At 53.3% G+C, this 16,567-nt stretch overlaps 1 protein-coding gene across 3 annotated transcripts in view; it reads left to right on the forward strand.

The window, feature by feature from the left end:
- The window catches only part of LOC129818102 (beta-adrenergic receptor kinase 2-like), a 106,253-nt gene that overhangs the window by 45,810 nt on the left and 43,876 nt on the right, over window positions 1-16,567 (forward strand). For all 3 annotated transcript variants that reach the window (XM_055873665.1, XM_055873666.1, XM_055873667.1), the window contains exon 3: window positions 9,534-9,607. In XM_055873665.1, coding sequence (XP_055729640.1) covers window positions 9,534-9,607 — 74 coding nt within the window. The remainder of the gene's footprint in view (window positions 1-9,533; window positions 9,608-16,567) is intronic.

A 16,567-nucleotide genomic window follows, 5' to 3' on the forward strand; every position in this document is an offset into this window, starting at 1 on the left:
GGGTGTAGCTGTGCGTGAGTGTATAGGGGGGGGGTGTAGCTGTGCGTGAGTGTATAAGGGGGGGGGGTGTAGCTGTGCGTGAGTGTATAAGGGGGGGGGGGTGTAGCTGTGCGTGAGTGTATAAGGGGGGGGTGTAGCTGTGCGTGAGTGTATAAGGGGGGGGGGGTGTAGCTGTGCGTGAGTGTATAGGGGGGGGGGGTGTAGCTGTGCGTGAGTGTATAGGGGGGGGGTGTAGCTGTGCGTGAGTGTATAGGGGGGGGGGTGTAGCTGTGCGTGAGTGTATAGGGGAGGGGGGGGTGTAGCTGTGCGTGAGTGTATAGGGGAGGGGGGGTGTAGCTGTGCGTGAGTGTATAGGGGGGGGGGGTGTAGCTGTGCGTGAGTGTATAGGGGGGGTGTAGCTGTGCGTGAGTGTATGGGGGGGTGTAGCTGTGCGTGAGTGTATAGGGGGGGGGGGTGTAGCTGTGCGTGAGTGTATAGGGGGGGGGGGGTGTAGCTGTGCGTGAGTGTATAGGGGGGGTGTAGCTGTGCGTGAGTGTATAGGGGGGGTGTAGCTGTGCGTGAGTGTATAGGGGGGGTGTAGCTGTGCGTGAGTGTATATGTGTGTGAGCGTATAGGGGGGGTGTATATGTGTGTGAGCGTATAGGGGGGGGGGTGTATCTGTGTGTGTGTGTGTGTGTATGGGTGTGTGTATCTGTGTGTGTATGGGGGGGGTGTAGCTGTGCGTGAGTGTATAGGGGGGGGTGTAGCTGTACGTGAGTGTATAGGGGGGGGGATGTAGCTGTGCGTGAGTGTATAGGGGGGGTGTAGCTGTGCGTGAGTGTATAGGGGGGGGGTGTAGCTGTGCGTGAGTGTATAAGGGGGGGGGGGGGTGTAGCTGTGCGTGAGTGTATAAGGGGGGGGGTGTAGCTGTGCGTGAGTGTATAAGGGGGGGGTGTAGCTGTGCGTGAGTGTATAAGGGGGGGGGGTGTAGCTGTGCGTGAGTGTATAGGGGGGGGGTGTAGCTGTGCGTGAGTGTATAGGGGGGGGGGGGTGTAGCTGTGCGTGAGTGTATAGGGGGGGGGTGTAGCTGTGCGTGAGTGTATAGGGGAGGGGGGGTGTAGCTGTGCGTGAGTGTCTAGGGGAGGGGGGGTGTAGCTGTGCGTGAGTGTATAGGGGGGGGGGTGTAGCTGTGCGTGAGTGTATAGGGGAGGGGGGGTGTAGCTGTGCGTGAGTGTATAGGGGGGGGGGGGTGTAGCTGTGCGTGAGTGTATAGGGGGGGTGTAGCTGTGCGTGAGTGTATAGGGGGGGTGTAGCTGTGCGTGAGTGTATAGGGGGGGTGTAGCTGTGCGTGAGTGTATAGGGGGGGTGTAGCTGTGCGTGAGTGTATATGTGTGTGAGCGTATAGGGGGGGTGTATATGTGTGTGAGCGTATAGGGGGGGGGGGGTGTATCTGTGTGTGTGTGTGTGTGTATGGGTGTGTGTATCTGTGTGTGTATGGGGGGGTGGATATGTGCGTGAGTGTATTAGGGGGGTGTAGCTGTGCGTGAGTGAATAGGGGGGGTGTATATGTGTGTGAGCGTATAGGGGGGGGGGGTGTGTATGGGGGGGGGTGTATATGTGCGTGAGCGTATGGGGGGGGGTGTATATGTGCGTGAGCGTATAGGGGGGGTGTATATGTGTGTGAGCGTATAGGGGGGGTGTATATGTGTGTGAGTGTATAGGGGGTGGGGAGTGTATCTGTGTGTGTGCGTATAGGGGGGGGGGGGTGTATCTGTGTGTGTGCGTATAGGGGGGGGGGGGGTGTATCTGTGTGTGTGCGTATAGGGGGGGGGGGGGGTGTATCTGTGTGTGTGCGTATAGGGGGGGGGGGTGTATCTGTGTGTGTGCGTATAGGGGGGGGGGTGTATCTGTGTGTGTGCGTATGGGGGGGGGGGGGGGGGGGGTGTATCTGTGTGTGTGCGTATAGGGGGGGGGGGGGTGTATCTGTGTGTGAGCGTATAGGGGGGGGGGGGGGTGTATCTGTGTGTGAGCGTATAGGGGGGGGGGTGTATCTGTGTGTGAGCGTATAGGGGGGGGTATCTGTGTGTGAGCGTATAGGGGGGCGGGGGTGTATCTATGTATGTTTATCTGTGTGTGAGCGTATAGGGGGGGGGGGGGGTGTATCTGTATATGTTTATCTGTGTGTGTGCGCGCATGTGTAGCTAGTAGTGATGCACCGATATGACATTTTTGGCAGATATCCAATATATTCCTTGCCAGAAAAGCGACACCGATATTTACGATTTTTGGGACCTTTTAACCATTCTAATACTGTCAAATAGTTAACACACACACATGGACGCAGCAGTCTACGGCACTGCATCTCAGTGCAAGAGGCGTCACTACAGTCCCTGGTTCGAATCCAGACTGTATCACATCTGGCCGTGATTGGGAGTCCCATAGGGCGGTGCAAAATTGGCCCAGCGTCGTCCGTGTTTGGCCGGGGTAGGCCATCATTGTAAATAAGAATTTGTTCTTAATTGACTTGCCTAAATGAAGGTTACACACACCACACTAACCAAAAAGTTATTTTGTTGGCATTTACACATCCCCATTACCAGTAAAACATAATCAAAACCTTTCTTTCACTTACTGTGTTTCGTTGTTCATTTGTTCAATCGTTTCATTCTCATCCAGGATACTATGGAATGCTGTTTTGGGTCTTTGCGTGTCAAATAAGCTTGTTGACCAATCAGGACCTGAATATGACAGCACGTCACATAATTTAACGCGTACATTTTTTACGTAGTTATTGCATTCATTACTATCACTTGTATTTCATGTCACAACGATTCATCGATACGTATGCTATGATGCTGGTAAAGTTGTCTCGTGCACCTACAGTGCTGGTCATTTAAAAAAAAAAAGCTAACTAGCTCATGGATGCAAACAATGTTCTTCCCCAAAAACATAGCAAAACGACATATGTTTCAGTAGCTATCGTTAGCTAGCTAGCTAACTATATAGCAAGGTGTCATCTAAAATAACCCTAATTTGTAAGACGGTTCTTATTTTATTATTGGTGGTCGGACCCATCTATGTGAAGCTAGCCACAATAAGGATTAACCACATTAGTGGACATTGCGTTTAGGCTTCAAAATGTAAGTATGTCCATTGACAGTAACGCAAATGAATACATATAGTATAATTATGCCATAATTGGAATAGATCATGCTAAACGAGGTTGGAATGTTGTTATATACAATTTTAAAAAGACAATTTGTTAATTTGACATCTGTTGAAATCACACTGGATGTATTATACTTGAGAATTGCATTGGGGTCATACTTATTTACCTGTACAGCCTTACCTATGGATTGTGGATCAATGACATGGGGTACCAGTCTACTCAGTGCCACCCAGAGAACATTTGCATCATAGCTCTTATTGCGGGACTCTGTAACAACAGTGAATTGAGCCACATTTATTGTCAACATGTGTATTGAACACTATTCCAGAGGAAAAACAATACTGCGTGGGTGTTTTGGAGTCTGATAAGTCTGAGGACGTTGGGAAAAAATATCTTGGGTATTGAGTAGACTGATACCCCATTTCATTGATCCCCAATCCTTAGGTAAAGCTGTACAGTGCAATATGAATGTCAATACACACAATAGGCTGACTGGGGAGGTGATTTCAAAGTGACAGTGCTGAGATAAGAGCTACAATGCTAATATGTGTGTAAACTCTTCACAGTTGTGTTCTTTGTCACCGAGTAGACTGATACCCCATTTCATTGCTTCACATTCCAACCTTGTTTAACATTATCTAGTCTAAATATGGCATGATTCCACAAATTGTAACCTTCTGCATCACTTACAAAGAGAGACTTTTATTTTGAAGGCAAACTAGAAATTCCACTATTGTGCCTAATCCTTATTGTGGCTACCTTCACAAAACACAACCAGGTCCTGTCGAGCGTCACTAGCCATATGAAGCTAACTGGCTGCTTATAACGTTAGCTTTAGGCAACAGGGTTAAGTAGCTGGCTAGCTGTTTATTTTCATGAACTGAAGTTCAATTTCAATAGGCGAACAACAAGTGGCTACCTAGCTGATACTTACTCACACGGATTCCTAAATCATTGCTAAGAATAATGAAAATGACTGCAGTTTCTACTGGTCATTGTTTTCAGGCTGGTTGTATTGGTGCTAGCTTAGTACCAGCTAAAGCTAGCTACCCCAGAAGTTGCGGTCGAGCAAATAATGCTTAATTCCCAATGAGGTATTGTAAACACATTGTTTGTGGCTGGTGTTTGCTTGTTTGCAGACTTTTGTACAGCTTTGACAGTGTTACTGATAGTAGTGGTGGCGTTTGGCTTGCACGTGCAAATTCAGAACACACAACATTCTATAATAGAACTGTGTTATTATACGTGTCAAATGAAAAGCTTATTTAATGCTTTAAATAGTGTTATTGTCAAATAGTGTGGTTTGATGTCTATCTTTTTTTGACACTTAAAGACCCAAACGGCATTCCATTGTATGTTGTGAAGCTAATAGCAGTGACGCTATTACTGTGAAACTCTTTTAGGGCAACGTGTACCGGTGCTCGACCAGTCGGCGAAAGCCAACATCACCCATGACAGAGAACGGTTGATTGTCAAAGGTAATGAATTCCATTATCTTGCCGTTAATGGATTTCGCCCGTGAGTTGTCTCGCTGAAATGTTCTTACTCCTTCAAATGACTGCTGGACTTGTTGACTGCTTGATCCACACAGCAGACATTGTGGGCCAGGTTAGGAATGCTGTGTTGCGCCAAATTTTACGTGCCGTCATTACGTCATGTACCTACGTTATATAGATATGCACGTCAGCTTTGACATCGGTTTTGCACCAGCGTTAAACTGGACATCGGGCCGATACCGATGTTGGCATTTTTAGCTAATATCGTCCGATTCCGATATGTTCACCGATAGGGATGCACGATATAGTAGCTAGCTAATCAAATAGCCTTTAACTGAATCAATAAGCACAGCAGTAGTAAGCAGGTTATCTTTCTCTCCTCTTTTCCACTTTGCTTTTTGGTCTCTACCTCCTGAGGTTATGAAGAGACACTGCTCACAACAGCTCAGTTAACAACCGCACAATCAGTCATATAGTGTGTGTGTGTGTGTGTTACTGTGAGATGGCCCCATGCTTTAAATAACCTCTTCTTCCTTTGTTATGGAGGACAGAGTTAACGTGTGTGTGTGTGTGTGTGTAGTGATCACTCAATCATAGAGAAGAGAAGAATCTCCTAACATCCACTCTCCCCTGCTCCCTTCTCATCTACCATTCTTCTTACTTACATTCTCATCTCTCCTATCCTTTCTCCTCACCTATAGTAGCTTAGTTTCTCTCAAGGTTTCTACCTAGGCAGGGATTTCTCACTGGCCATTGTCACCTGTGCTTCTTGGTGGAGAATTAAGCCTTGCAGCTCACAATCAATTTATCAGATTGCGTTTGATAGTGCGTCATTGACTCTTTAATCAGTAGTGTTCTTGTCCCTGGGTTTTTAAGTCAATGTATGTACCATCTGTAAACCCATACCAGTTCTCCCACTGCAGAGTGCGAGACCAGGTGGCAAAAGAAAGAATGATTTGGAGGAAAGGGGGAAGAGGGAGGTGATTTAAGTGTCAAGAGAAAAGGGTTTGTAGGCTAGTTGTTGTTTTTCACCTCACAGAGGGGTGTGCCCAGCCGCGTGTTTTTCACCTCACAGAGGGGTGTGCCCAGCCGCGTGTTTTTCACCTCACAGAGGGGTGTGCCCAGCCGCGTGTTTTTCACCTCACAGAGGGGTGTGCCCAGCCGCGTGTTTTTCACCTCACAGAGGGGTGTGCCCAGCCGCGTGTTTTTCACCTCACAGAGGGGTGTGCCCAGCCGCGTGTTTTTCACCTCACAGAGGGGTGTGCCCAGCCACGTGTTTTTCACCTCACAGAGGGGTGTGCCCAGCCGCGTGTTTTTCACCTCACAGAGGGGTGTGCCCAGCCGCGTGTTTTTCACCTCACAGAGGGGTGTGCCCAGCCACGTGTTTTTCACCTCACAGAGGGGTGTGCCCAGCCGCGTGTTTTTCACCTCACAGAGGGGTGTGCCCAGCCCCGCGTGTTTTTCACCTCACAGAGGGGTGTGCCCAGCCCCGCATGTTTTTCACCTCACAGAGGGGTGTGCCCAGCCCCGCGTGTTTTTCACCTCACAGAGGGGTGTGCCCAGCCCCGCGTGTTTTTCACCTCACAGAGGGGTGTGCCCAGCCCCGCGTGTTTTTCACCTCACAGAGGGGTGTGCCCAGCCCCGCGTGTTTTTCACCTCACAGAGGGGTGTGCCCAGCCGCGTGTTTTTCACCTCACAGAGGGGTGTGCCCAGCCCCGCGTGTTTTTCACCTCACAGAGGGGTGTGCCCAGCCGCGTGTTTTTCACCACAGAGGGGTGTGCCCAGCCGCGTGTTTTTCACCTCACAGAGGGGTGTGCCCAGCCGCGTGTTTTTCACCTCACAGAGGGGTGTGCCCAGCCCCGCGTGTTTTTCACCTCACAGAGGGGTGTGCCCAGCCCCGCGTGTTTTTCACCTCACAGAGGGGTGTGCCCAGCCGCGTGTTTTTCACCTCACAGAGGGGTGTGCCCAGCCCCGCGTGTTTTTCACCTCACAGAGGGGTGTGCCCAGCCGCGTGTTTTTCACCACAGAGGGGTGTGCCCAGCCGCGTGTTTTTCACCTCACAGAGGGGTGTGCCCAGCCGCGTGTTTTTCACCTCACAGAGGGGTGTGCCCAGCCGCGTGTTTTTCACCTCACAGAGGGGTGTGCCCAGCCACGTGTTTTTCACCACAGAGGGGTGTGCCCAGCCGCGTGTTTTTCACCTCACAGAGGGGTGTGCCCAGCCGCGTGTTTTTCACCTCACAGAGGGGTGTGCCCAGCCGCGTGTTTTTCACCTCACAGAGGGGTGTGCCCAGCCGCGTGTTTTTCACCTCACAGAGGGGTGTGCCCAGCCGCGTGTTTTTCACCTCACAGAGGGGTGTGCCCAGCCGCGTGTTTTTCACCTCACAGAGGGGTGTGCCCAGCCGCGTGTTTTTCACCTCACAGAGGGGTGTGCCCAGCCGCGTGTTTTTCACCTCACAGAGGGGTGTGCCCAGCCGCGTGTTTTTCACCCCACAGAGGGGTGTGCCCAGCCCCGCGTGTTTTTCACCTCACAGAGGGGTGTGCCCAGCCGCGTGTTTTTCACCACAGAGGGGTGTGCCCAGCCGCGTGTTTTTCACCTCACAGAGGGGTGTGCCCAGCCGCGTGTTTTTCACCTCACAGAGGGGTGTGCCCAGCCGCGTGTTTTTCACCACAGAGGGGTGTGCCCAGCCGCGTGTTTTTCACCACAGAGGGATGTGCCCAGCCGCGTGTTTTTCACCTCACAGAGGGGTGTGCCCAGCCGCGTGTTTTTCACCTCACAGAGGGGTGTGCCCAGCCGCGTGTTTTTCACCCCACAGAGGGGTGTGCCCAGCCGCGTGTTTTTCACCCCACAGAGGGGTGTGCCCAGCCGCGTGTTTTTCTATGTAATGTTGTTCCTGTGTCATCTCATTAGCTGTCTATTTTAGCAGCAGTAATGCTAATTGGCTAATGCTACAGGGAGGATGTTCACAGAGTACTGACAACGCCATATTGTAACAGTCACTTTATACGACAAAACAACTCCATGTTTTATTTTAACTGGAGAACTCTTTGTCTACACCTATTCAGCATCGTTCACACCCTCTAAAGCTTTAGCCCCACCCATCTCTTTAAGCATATCTACTAAACAACCAAAGATCTCTAGACTAAAGGCTGGTTTATACTACGGGTGTGTTCCTAAATTTAATCTGGAGTGCCAGAGTGTGCTCTCGGCATTCGTAAACTCAGAGCGTTGTCAGATTGGTCGTTGGTTAACTCAGAGCGTTGTCAGATTGGCCGTTGGTTAACTCAGAGCGTTGTCAGATTGGCCGTTGGTTAACTCAGAGCGTTGTCAGATTGGCCGTTGGTTAACTCAGAGCGTTGTCAGATTGGCCGTTGGTTAACTCAGAGCGTTGTCAGATTGGTCGTTGGTTAACTCAGAGCGTTGTCAGATTGGCCGTTGGTTAACTCAGAGCGTTGTCAGATTGGTCGTTGGTTAACTCAGAGCGTTGTCAGATTGGTCGTTGGTTAACTCAGAGCGTTGTCAGATTGGTCGTTGGTTAACTCAGAGTGTTGTCAGATTGGTCGTTGGTTAACTCAGAGCGTTGTCAGAGCGTTTCGCTCTCGGGGCGTTTTCGCTCTCGGAGCGTTCGGGGCGCACACTGGATGCTCTGGCCGAGGAGCAGGGTTGATCCAAGCTATCTGACCTAACAACAGCAGTCAAGCTTCCAACCTAACTTGCAAACTTGCTAGCTACTTCCAGATACAAATGAGAGAACACCTCACTGACCATTTTACTCTCCCTACAAGAGCTGGCTGTTTTCATGTTATCCAGAGGGTTGGTGACTGTAACTGTGCTGCTGGCAACAATTTAATAACGCTTTTTTTTGCCAACGCTTACTGACACGGGACTGACACGGGACTGACACGGGACTGACACGGGACTGACACGGGACTGACACGGGACATCCAGCTAGCCAACAGTATACTTTAACTTAAAACGAAATTAAAACGACTTTCTGGCAAAATTAGAAACGTGTAATATCTGAAAATGTAGCTATCTAGACTATCTTACCCGTATACATGGATGAACACTTCTCCCTCTCTGTCATGGATGCCATGGTTGCCCTTAGTTTGAAGATGTAATCCAGAGACAGGTTTTATACAACAGCCTTCTGTCTGTTCTCTTTCGACTCTCCATATTTGCATACGTACAAATGGCTCTCCTGTGAAGTAGTGACGCCAACATACGCCTAGCTTCCTGAAACCAGACACATATATATTTACTCTAATAAGCAAAAATATACTTCCACGACGGACAAGAAGTTTTATTTTCATTGATTGTCATCTGAGATGTGAAGTATCTCTGATGATGATGATGTGGTGTACCGGCTGTAACAACACGTGTCGTGAAGGCTACTAGGTGGTTACCGTGGCAACACAAGGGCTTTTTTTGCGAGCTGTTCAGATGGGCTTCAGAAGATTGTGTGTGTCCTAGTGTGTATAAACATTTTAGTGTCAGTGATACGTAGATAATATGCAGACAATAGAGATGTAAGATGACGCTCACCCCCTGTAATTGTGGTCCATTTCAAGCACATTGCAATGTGTGCGTCTGATAGGGGATTTGCTCAATGAGATGAGGACATTGTTCTCTTACTAAGGCTAATCCACTAGAAAGGCCTACTTCTCAAAATGAAAGGTGTGTGTGCAGACCCCAGAAGCTTTGTTTACAATGACATTACCTTTCCTACTTTTAGTTAGGTCAAAACACACACGCACACACACACACACACACACACACACACACACACACACACACACACACACACACACACACGCGCACACACACCTAAAGCTGATGTCATAATGTCAAAGAAACAACCCTGACAGTGTGTGTGTTTTCTTTGTTTCAGGGTTTCTGCTGTTCAAGGATTTTTGTTTGAATGAAATAGATGAGGCTGTACCACAGCTCAAGTTCTACGAAGAAGTGAGAGAAACACACACCTCTATCTCTGTCTGTCTCTCTCTCTCCCCTCTGTGTCTCTCTCTCTCCCCTCTGTCTCTCTCTCTCTCTCTCTCCCCTCTGTCTGTCTCTCTCCCCTCTGTCTGTCTCTCTCCCCTCTGTCTGTCTCTCTCCCCTCTGTCTGTCTCTCTCCCCTCTGTCTGTCTCTCTCCCCTCTGTCTGTCTCTCTCCCCTCTGTCTGTCTCTCTCCCCTCTGTCTACTCTCTCTCCCCTCTGTCTGTCTCTCTCTCCCCTCTGTCTGTCTCTCTCTCCCCTCTGTCTGTCTCTCTCTCCCCTATGTCTGTCTCTCTCTCCCCTATGTCTGTCTCTCTCGCTCTCCCCTATGTCTGTCTCTCTCGCTCTCCCCTATGTCTGTCTCTCTCGCTCCCCTCTGTCTGTCTCTCTCGCTCCCCTCTGTCTGTCTCTCTCGCTCCCCTCTGTCTGTCTCTCTCGCTCCCCTCTGTCTGTCTCTCCTCGCTCCCCTCTGTCTGTCTCTCTCGCTCCCCTCTGTCTGTCTCTCTCGCTCCCCTCTGTCTGTCTCTCTCGCTCCCCTCTGTCTGTCTCTCTCGCTCCCCTCTGTCTGTCTCTCTCGCTCCCCTCTGTCTGTCTCTCTCGCTCCCCTCTGTCTGTCTCTCTCGCTCCCCTCTGTCTGTCTCTCTCGCTCCCCTCTGTCTGTCTCTCTCGCTCCCCTCTGTCTGTCTCTCTCGCTCCCCTCTGTCTGTCTCTCTCGCTCCCCTCTGTCTGTCTCTATCTCTCCCCTCTGTCTGTCTCTATCTCTCCCCTCTGTCTGTCTCTATCTCTCCCCTCTGTCTGTCTCTATCTCTCCCCTCTGTCTGTCTCTATCTCTCCCCTCTGTCTGTCTCTCTCCCTCCCCCCTCTCTGTCTCTCTCCCCTCTGTCTCTCTCTCTCTCTCCCCTCTGTCTCTCTCTCTCTCCCCTCTGTCTCTCTCTCTCCCCTCTGTCTGTCTCTCTCTCTCCCCTCTGTCTGTCTCTCTCCCTCCCCCCTCTCTGTCTCTCTCCCCCCTCTCTGTCTCTCTCCCCTCTGTCTCTCTCTCTCTCTCCTCTGTCTCTCTCTCTCTCCCCTCTGTCTCTCTCTCTCCCCTCTGTCTGTCTCTCTCTCCCCTATGTCTGTCTCTCTCTCCCCTATGTCTGTCTCTCTCTCCCCTATGTCTGTCTCTCTCTCCCCTATGTCTGTCTCTCTCGCTCTCCCCTATGTCTGTCTCTCTCGCTCTCCCCTATGTCTGTCTCTCTCGCTCCCCTCTGTCTGTCTCTCTCGCTCCCCTCTGTCTGTCTCTCTCGCTCCCCTCTGTCTGTCTCTCTCGCTCCCCTCTGTCTGTCTCTCTCGCTCCCCTCTGTCTGTCTCTCTCGCTCCCCTCTGTCTGTCTCTCTCGCTCCCCTCTGTCTGTCTCTCTCGCTCCCCTCTGTCTGTCTCTCTCGCTCCCCTCTGTCTGTCTCTCTCGCTCTCCTCTGTCTGTCTCTATCTCTCCCCCCTCTCTGTCTCTCTCCCCTCTGTCTCTCTCTCTCTCCCCTCTGTCTCTCTCTCTCTCCCCTCTGTCTCTCTCTCTCTCCCCTCTGTCTGTCTCTCTCCCTCCCCCCTCTCTGTCTCTCTCCCCTCTGTCTCTCTCTCTCTCCCCTCTGTCTCTCTCTCTCTCCCCTCTGTCTCTCTCTCTCTCCCCTCTGTGTCTCTCTCTCCCCTCTGTGTGTCTCTCTCTCCCCTCTGTGTGTCTCTCTCTCCCCTCTGTGTGTCTCTCTTCTCTCTCCTCTCTGTCTCACTCTCTCCCTCTGTCTCTCACTCTCTCAATCTGTCTCTCCCTTTCTGTCTCGTTCTCTCCCTCCCTGTCTCGCTCTCTCCCTCTCTGTCTCGCTCTCTCCCTTTCTGTCTCGCTCTCTACCTCTCTGTCTCTCCCTCTCCCCTCTGTCTCTCTCTCCCTCCCCTCTGTCTCTCTCTCTCTCCCCTCTGCCTCTCTCTCTCCCCTCTGTCTCTCTCTCTCTCTCTCCCCTCTCTCTCTCTCTCTCTCTCTCCCCTCTCTCTCTCTCTCTCTCTCTCTCCCCTCTCTCTCTCTCTCTCTCTCTCCCCTCTGTCTCTCTCTCTCTCTCCCCTCTGTCTCTCTCTCTCCCCTCTGTCTGTCTCTCTCTCTCTGCCCCCTCTGTGTCTGTCTCTCTCTCTCTGCCCCCTCTGTGTGTCTCTTTCTCTGCCCCCTCTGTGTCTCTCTCTCTCTCCCTCTCCCCTCTGTGTGTCTCTCTCTCTCCCCTCTGTCTCACTCTCTCCCTTTCTGTCTCGCTCTCTCCCTTTCTGTCTCGCTCTCTCCCTCTCTGTCTCGCCCTCTCTGTCTCGCTCTCTCCCTTTCTGTCTAGCTCTCTCCCTTTCTGTCTCGCTCTCTACCTCTCTGTCTCTCCCTCTCCCCTCTGTCTGTCTCTCTCCCTCCCCTCTGTCTGTCTCTCTCCCTCCCCTCTGTCTGTCTCTCTCCCTCCCCTCTGTCTGTCTCTCTCCCTCCCCTCTGTCTGTCTCTCCCTCCCCTCTGTCTGTCTCTCTCTCCCCTCTGCCTCGCTCTCTCCCTTTCTGTCTCGCTCTCTCCCTTTCTGTCTCGCTCTCTCCCTCTCTGTCTCGCCCTCTCTGTCTCGCTCTCTCCCTCTCTGTCTCGCTCTCTCCCTCTCTGTCTCGCTCCCTCTCCCTCTCTGTCTCGCTCTCTCCCTCTCTGTCTCGCTCTCTCCCTCTCTGTCTCGCTCTCTCCCTCTCTGTCTCGCTCTCTCCCTCTCTGTCTCGCTCTCTCCCTCTCTGTCTCGCTCTCTCCCCTCTCTGTCCTCCGCTCTCTGTCTCGCCCTCTCCCCTCTGTCTCTCCCTCTCTGTCTCGCTCTCTCCCTTTCTGTCTCGCTCTCTCCCTTTCTGTCTCGCTCTCTCCCTTTCTGTCTCGCTCTCTCCCTTTCTGTCTCGCTCTCTCCCTCTCTGTCTCGCTCTCTCCCTTTCTGTCTCGCTCTCTCCCTCTCTGTCTCGCTCTCTCTGTCTCGCTCTCTCCCTCTCTGTCTCGCTCTCTCCCTTTCTGTCTCGCTCTCTCCCTTTCTGTCTCGCTCTCTCCCTCTCTGTCTCGCTCTCTCCCTCTGTCTCGCTCTCTCCCTCTCTGTCTCGCTCTCTCCCTTTCTGTCTCGCTCTCTCCCTTTCTGTCTCGCTCTCTCCCTTTCTGTCTCGCTCTCTCCTTTTCTGTCTCGCTCTCTCCCTTTCTGTCTCGCTCTCTCCCTTTCTGTCTCGCTCTCTCCCTCTTTGTCTCGCTCTCTCCCTCTCTGTCTCGCTCTCTCCCTCTCTGTCTCGCTCTCTCCCTTTCTGTCTCGCTCTCTCCCTTGCTGTCTCGCTCTCTCCCTTTCTGTCTCGCTCTCTCCCTTTCTGTCTCGCTCTCTCCCTTGCTGTCTCGCTCATCCCTTTCTGTCTCGCTCTCTCCCTTGCTGTCTCGCTCTCTCCCTTGCTGTCTCGCTCTCTCCCTCGCTGTCTCGCTCTCTCCCTCTCTGTCTCGCTCTCTCCCTCTCTGTCTCGCTCTCTCCCCTCTCTGTCTCGCTCTCTCCCTCTCTGTCTCGCTCTCTCCCTTTCTGTCTCGCTCTCTCCCTTTCTGTCCTCGCTCTCTCCCTTTCTGTCTCGCTCTCTCCCTTCTGTCTCGCTCTCTCCCTTTCTGTCTCGCTCTCTCCCTCTCTGTCTCGCTCTCTCCCTCTCTGTCTCGCTCTCTCCCTCTCTGTCTCGCTCTCTCCCTCTCTGTCTCGCTCTCTCCCTCTCTGTCTCGCTCTCTCCCTCTCTGTCTCGCTCTCTCCCTTTCTGTCTCGCTCTCTCCCTTTCTGTCTCGCTCTTTCCCTTACTGTCTCGCTCTCTCCCTTTCTGTCTCGCTCTCTCCCTCTCTGTCTCGCTCTCTCCCTCTCTGTCTCGCTCTCTCCCTCCCTCTCTGTCTCGCTCTCTCCCTCTCTGTCTCGCTCTCTCCCTTTCTGTCTCGCTCTCTCCCTTTCTGTCTCGCTCTCTCCCTTTCTGTCTCGCTCTCTCTTTCTGTCTCGCTCTCTCCCTTTCTGTCTCGCTCTCTCCCTCTCTGTCTCGCTCTCTCCCTCTCTGTCTCGCTCTCTCCCTCTCTGTCTCGCTCTCTCCCTCTCTGTCTCGCTCTCTCCCTCTCTGTCTCGCTCTCTCCCTCTCTGTCTCGCTCTCTCCCTCTCTGTCTCGCTCTCTCCCTCTCTGTCTCGCTCTCTCCCTCTCTGTCTCGCTCTCTCCCTCGCTGTCTCGCTCTCTCCCTCGCTGTCTCGCTCTCTCCCTCGCTGTCTCGCTCTCCTCCCTCTGTCTCGCTCTCTCCCTCTCTGTCTCGCTCTCTCCCTCTCTGTCTCGCTCTCTCCCTCTCTGTCTCGCTCTCTCCCTCTCTGTCTCGCTCTCTCCCTTTCTGTCTCGCTCTCTCCCTTTCTGTCTCGCTCTCTCCCTCTCTGTCTCGCTCTCTCCCTCTCTGTCTCGCTCTCTCCCTCTCTGTCTCGCTCTCTCCCTTTCTGTCTCGCTCTCTCCCTCTCTGTCTCGCTCTCCCCCTCTCTGTCTCGCTCTCTCCCTTTCTGTCTCGCTCTCTCCCTCTCTGTCTCGCTCTCTCCCTCTCTGTCTCGCTCTCTCCCTTTCTGTCTCGCTCTCTCCCTCGCTGTCTCGCTCTCTCCCTCGCTGTCTCGCTCTCTCCCTCTCTGTCTCGCTCTCTCCCTGTCTGTCTCGCTCTCTCCCTCTCTGTCTCGCTCTCGCCCTTTCTGTCTCGCTCTCGCCCTTTCTGTCTCGCTCTCGCCCTTTCTGTCTCGCTCTCTCGCCCTTTCTGTCTCGCTCTCCGCCCCTTTCTGTCTCGCTCTCGCCCTTTCTGTCTCGCTCTCGCCCTTTCTGTCTCGCTCTCTCCCTCCCTCTCTGTCTCGCTCTCTCCCTCCCTCTCTGTCTCGCTCTCTCCCTCCCTCTCTGTCTCGCTCTCTCCCTTTCTGTCTCGCTCTCTCCCTTTCTGTCTCGCTCTCTCCCTCTCTGTCTCGCTCTCTCCCTCTCTGTCTCGCTCTCTCCCTCGCTGTCTCGCTCTCTCCCTCTCTGTCTCGCTCTCTCCCTTTCTGTCTCGCTCTCTCCCTTTCTGTCTCGCTCTCTCCCTTTCTGTCTCGCTCTCTCCCTTTCTGTCTCGCTCTCTCCCTTTCTGTCTCGCTCTCTCCCTCTCTGTCTCGCTCTCTCCCTCTCTGTCTCGCTCTCTCCCTCTCTGTCTCGCTCTCTCCCTCTCTGTCTCGCTCTCTCCCTTTGTCTCGCTCTCTCCCTCTCTGTCTCGCTCTCTCCCTCTCTGTCTCGCTCTCTCCCTCTCTGTCTCGCTCTCTCCCTCTCTGTCTCGCTCTCTCCCTCTCTGTCTCGCTCTCTCCCTCTCTGTCTCTCTCTCTCTCCCTCTCTGTCTCGCTCTCTCCCTCTCTGTCTCGCTCTCTCCCTCTCTGTCTCGCTCTCTCCCTTTCTGTCTCGCTCTCTCCCTTTCTGTCTCGCTCTCTCCCTTTCTGTCTCGCTCTCTCCCTTTCTGTCTCGCTCTCGCCCTTTCTGTCTCGCTCTCGCCCTTTCTGTCTCGCTCTAGCCCTTTCTGTCTCGCTCTAGCCCTTTCTGTCTCGCTCTCGCCCTTTCTGTCTCGCTCTCGCCCTTTCTGTCTCGCTCTCTCCCTCCCTTTCTGTCTCGCTCTCTCCCTCTCTGTCTCGCTCTCGCCCCTCTCTGTCTCGCTCTCGCCCTCTCTGTCTCGCTCTCTCCCTCTCTGTCTCGCTCTCTCCCTCTCTGTCTCGCTCTCTCCCTCTCTGTCTCGCTCTCTCCCTCTCTGTCTCGCTCTCTCCCTCTCTGTCTCGCCCTCTCTGTCTCGCCCTCTCTGTCTCGCTCTCTCCCTCTCTGTCTCGCGCTCTCTCCCTTTCTGTCTCGCTCTCTCCTTTTCTGTCTCGCTCTCTCCCTCTCTGTCTCGCTCTCTCCCTCTCTGTCTCGCTCTCTCCCTCTCTGTCTCGCTCTCTCCCTTTCTGTCTCGTTCTCTCCCTTTCTGTCTCGCTCTCTCCCTTTCTGTCTCGCTCTCTCCCCTTTCTGTCTCGCTCTCTCCCTTTCTGTCTCGCTCTCGCCCTTTCTGTCTCGCTCTCCTCCCTTTCTGTCTCGCTCTCTCCCTTTCTGTCTCGCTCTCGCCCTTTCTGTCTCGCTCTCTCCCTTTCTGTCTCGCTCTCTCCCTTTCTGTCTCGCTCTCTCCCTCCCTCTCTGTCTCGCTCTCTCCCTCCCTCTCTGTCTCGCTCTCTCCCTCCCTCTCTGTCTCGCTCTCTCCCCTCCCTCTCTGTCTCGCTCTCCTCCCCTCTCTGTCTCGCTCTCTCCCTCTCTGTCTCGCTCTCTCCCTCTCTGTCTCGCTCTCTCCCTTTCTGTCTCGCTCTCTCCCTTTCTGTCTCGCTCTCTCCCTCTCTGTCCTCGCTCTCTCCCTCGCTGTCTCGCTCTCTCCCTCTCTGTCTCGCTCTCTCCCTCGCTGTCTCGCTCTCTCCCTCGCTGTCTCGCTCTCTCCCTCGCTGTCTCGCTCTCTCCCTTGCTGTCCTCGCTCTCTACCTCTCTGTCTCTCCCTCTCCCCCTCTGTCTCTCTCTCCCTCCCCTCTGTCTCTCTCTCTCCCTCCCCTCTGTCTCTCTCTCTCTCCCCTCTGCCTCTCTCTCTCCCCTCTGTCTCTCTCTCTCTCCCCTCTGTCTCTCTCTCTCTCCCCTCTGTCTCTCTCTCTCTGCCCCCTCTGTGTCTCTCTCTCCCCTCTCTGTGTCTCTCTCTCCCCTCTGTGTGTCTCTCTCTCCCCCTCTGTGTGTCTCTCTTCTCTCTCCTCTCTGTCTCACTCTCTCCCTCTGTCTCTCACTCTCTCAATCTGTCTCTCCCTTTCTGTCTCGTTCTCTCCCTCCCTGTCTCGCTCTCTCCCTCTCTGTCTCGCTCTCTCCCTTTCTGTCTCGCTCTCTACCTCTCTGTCT

Source organism: Salvelinus fontinalis, chromosome 21 (assembly GCF_029448725.1).
Source record: "Salvelinus fontinalis isolate EN_2023a chromosome 21, ASM2944872v1, whole genome shotgun sequence".
In the NCBI taxonomy this organism is placed as follows: Eukaryota; Metazoa; Chordata; class Actinopteri; order Salmoniformes; family Salmonidae; genus Salvelinus; species Salvelinus fontinalis.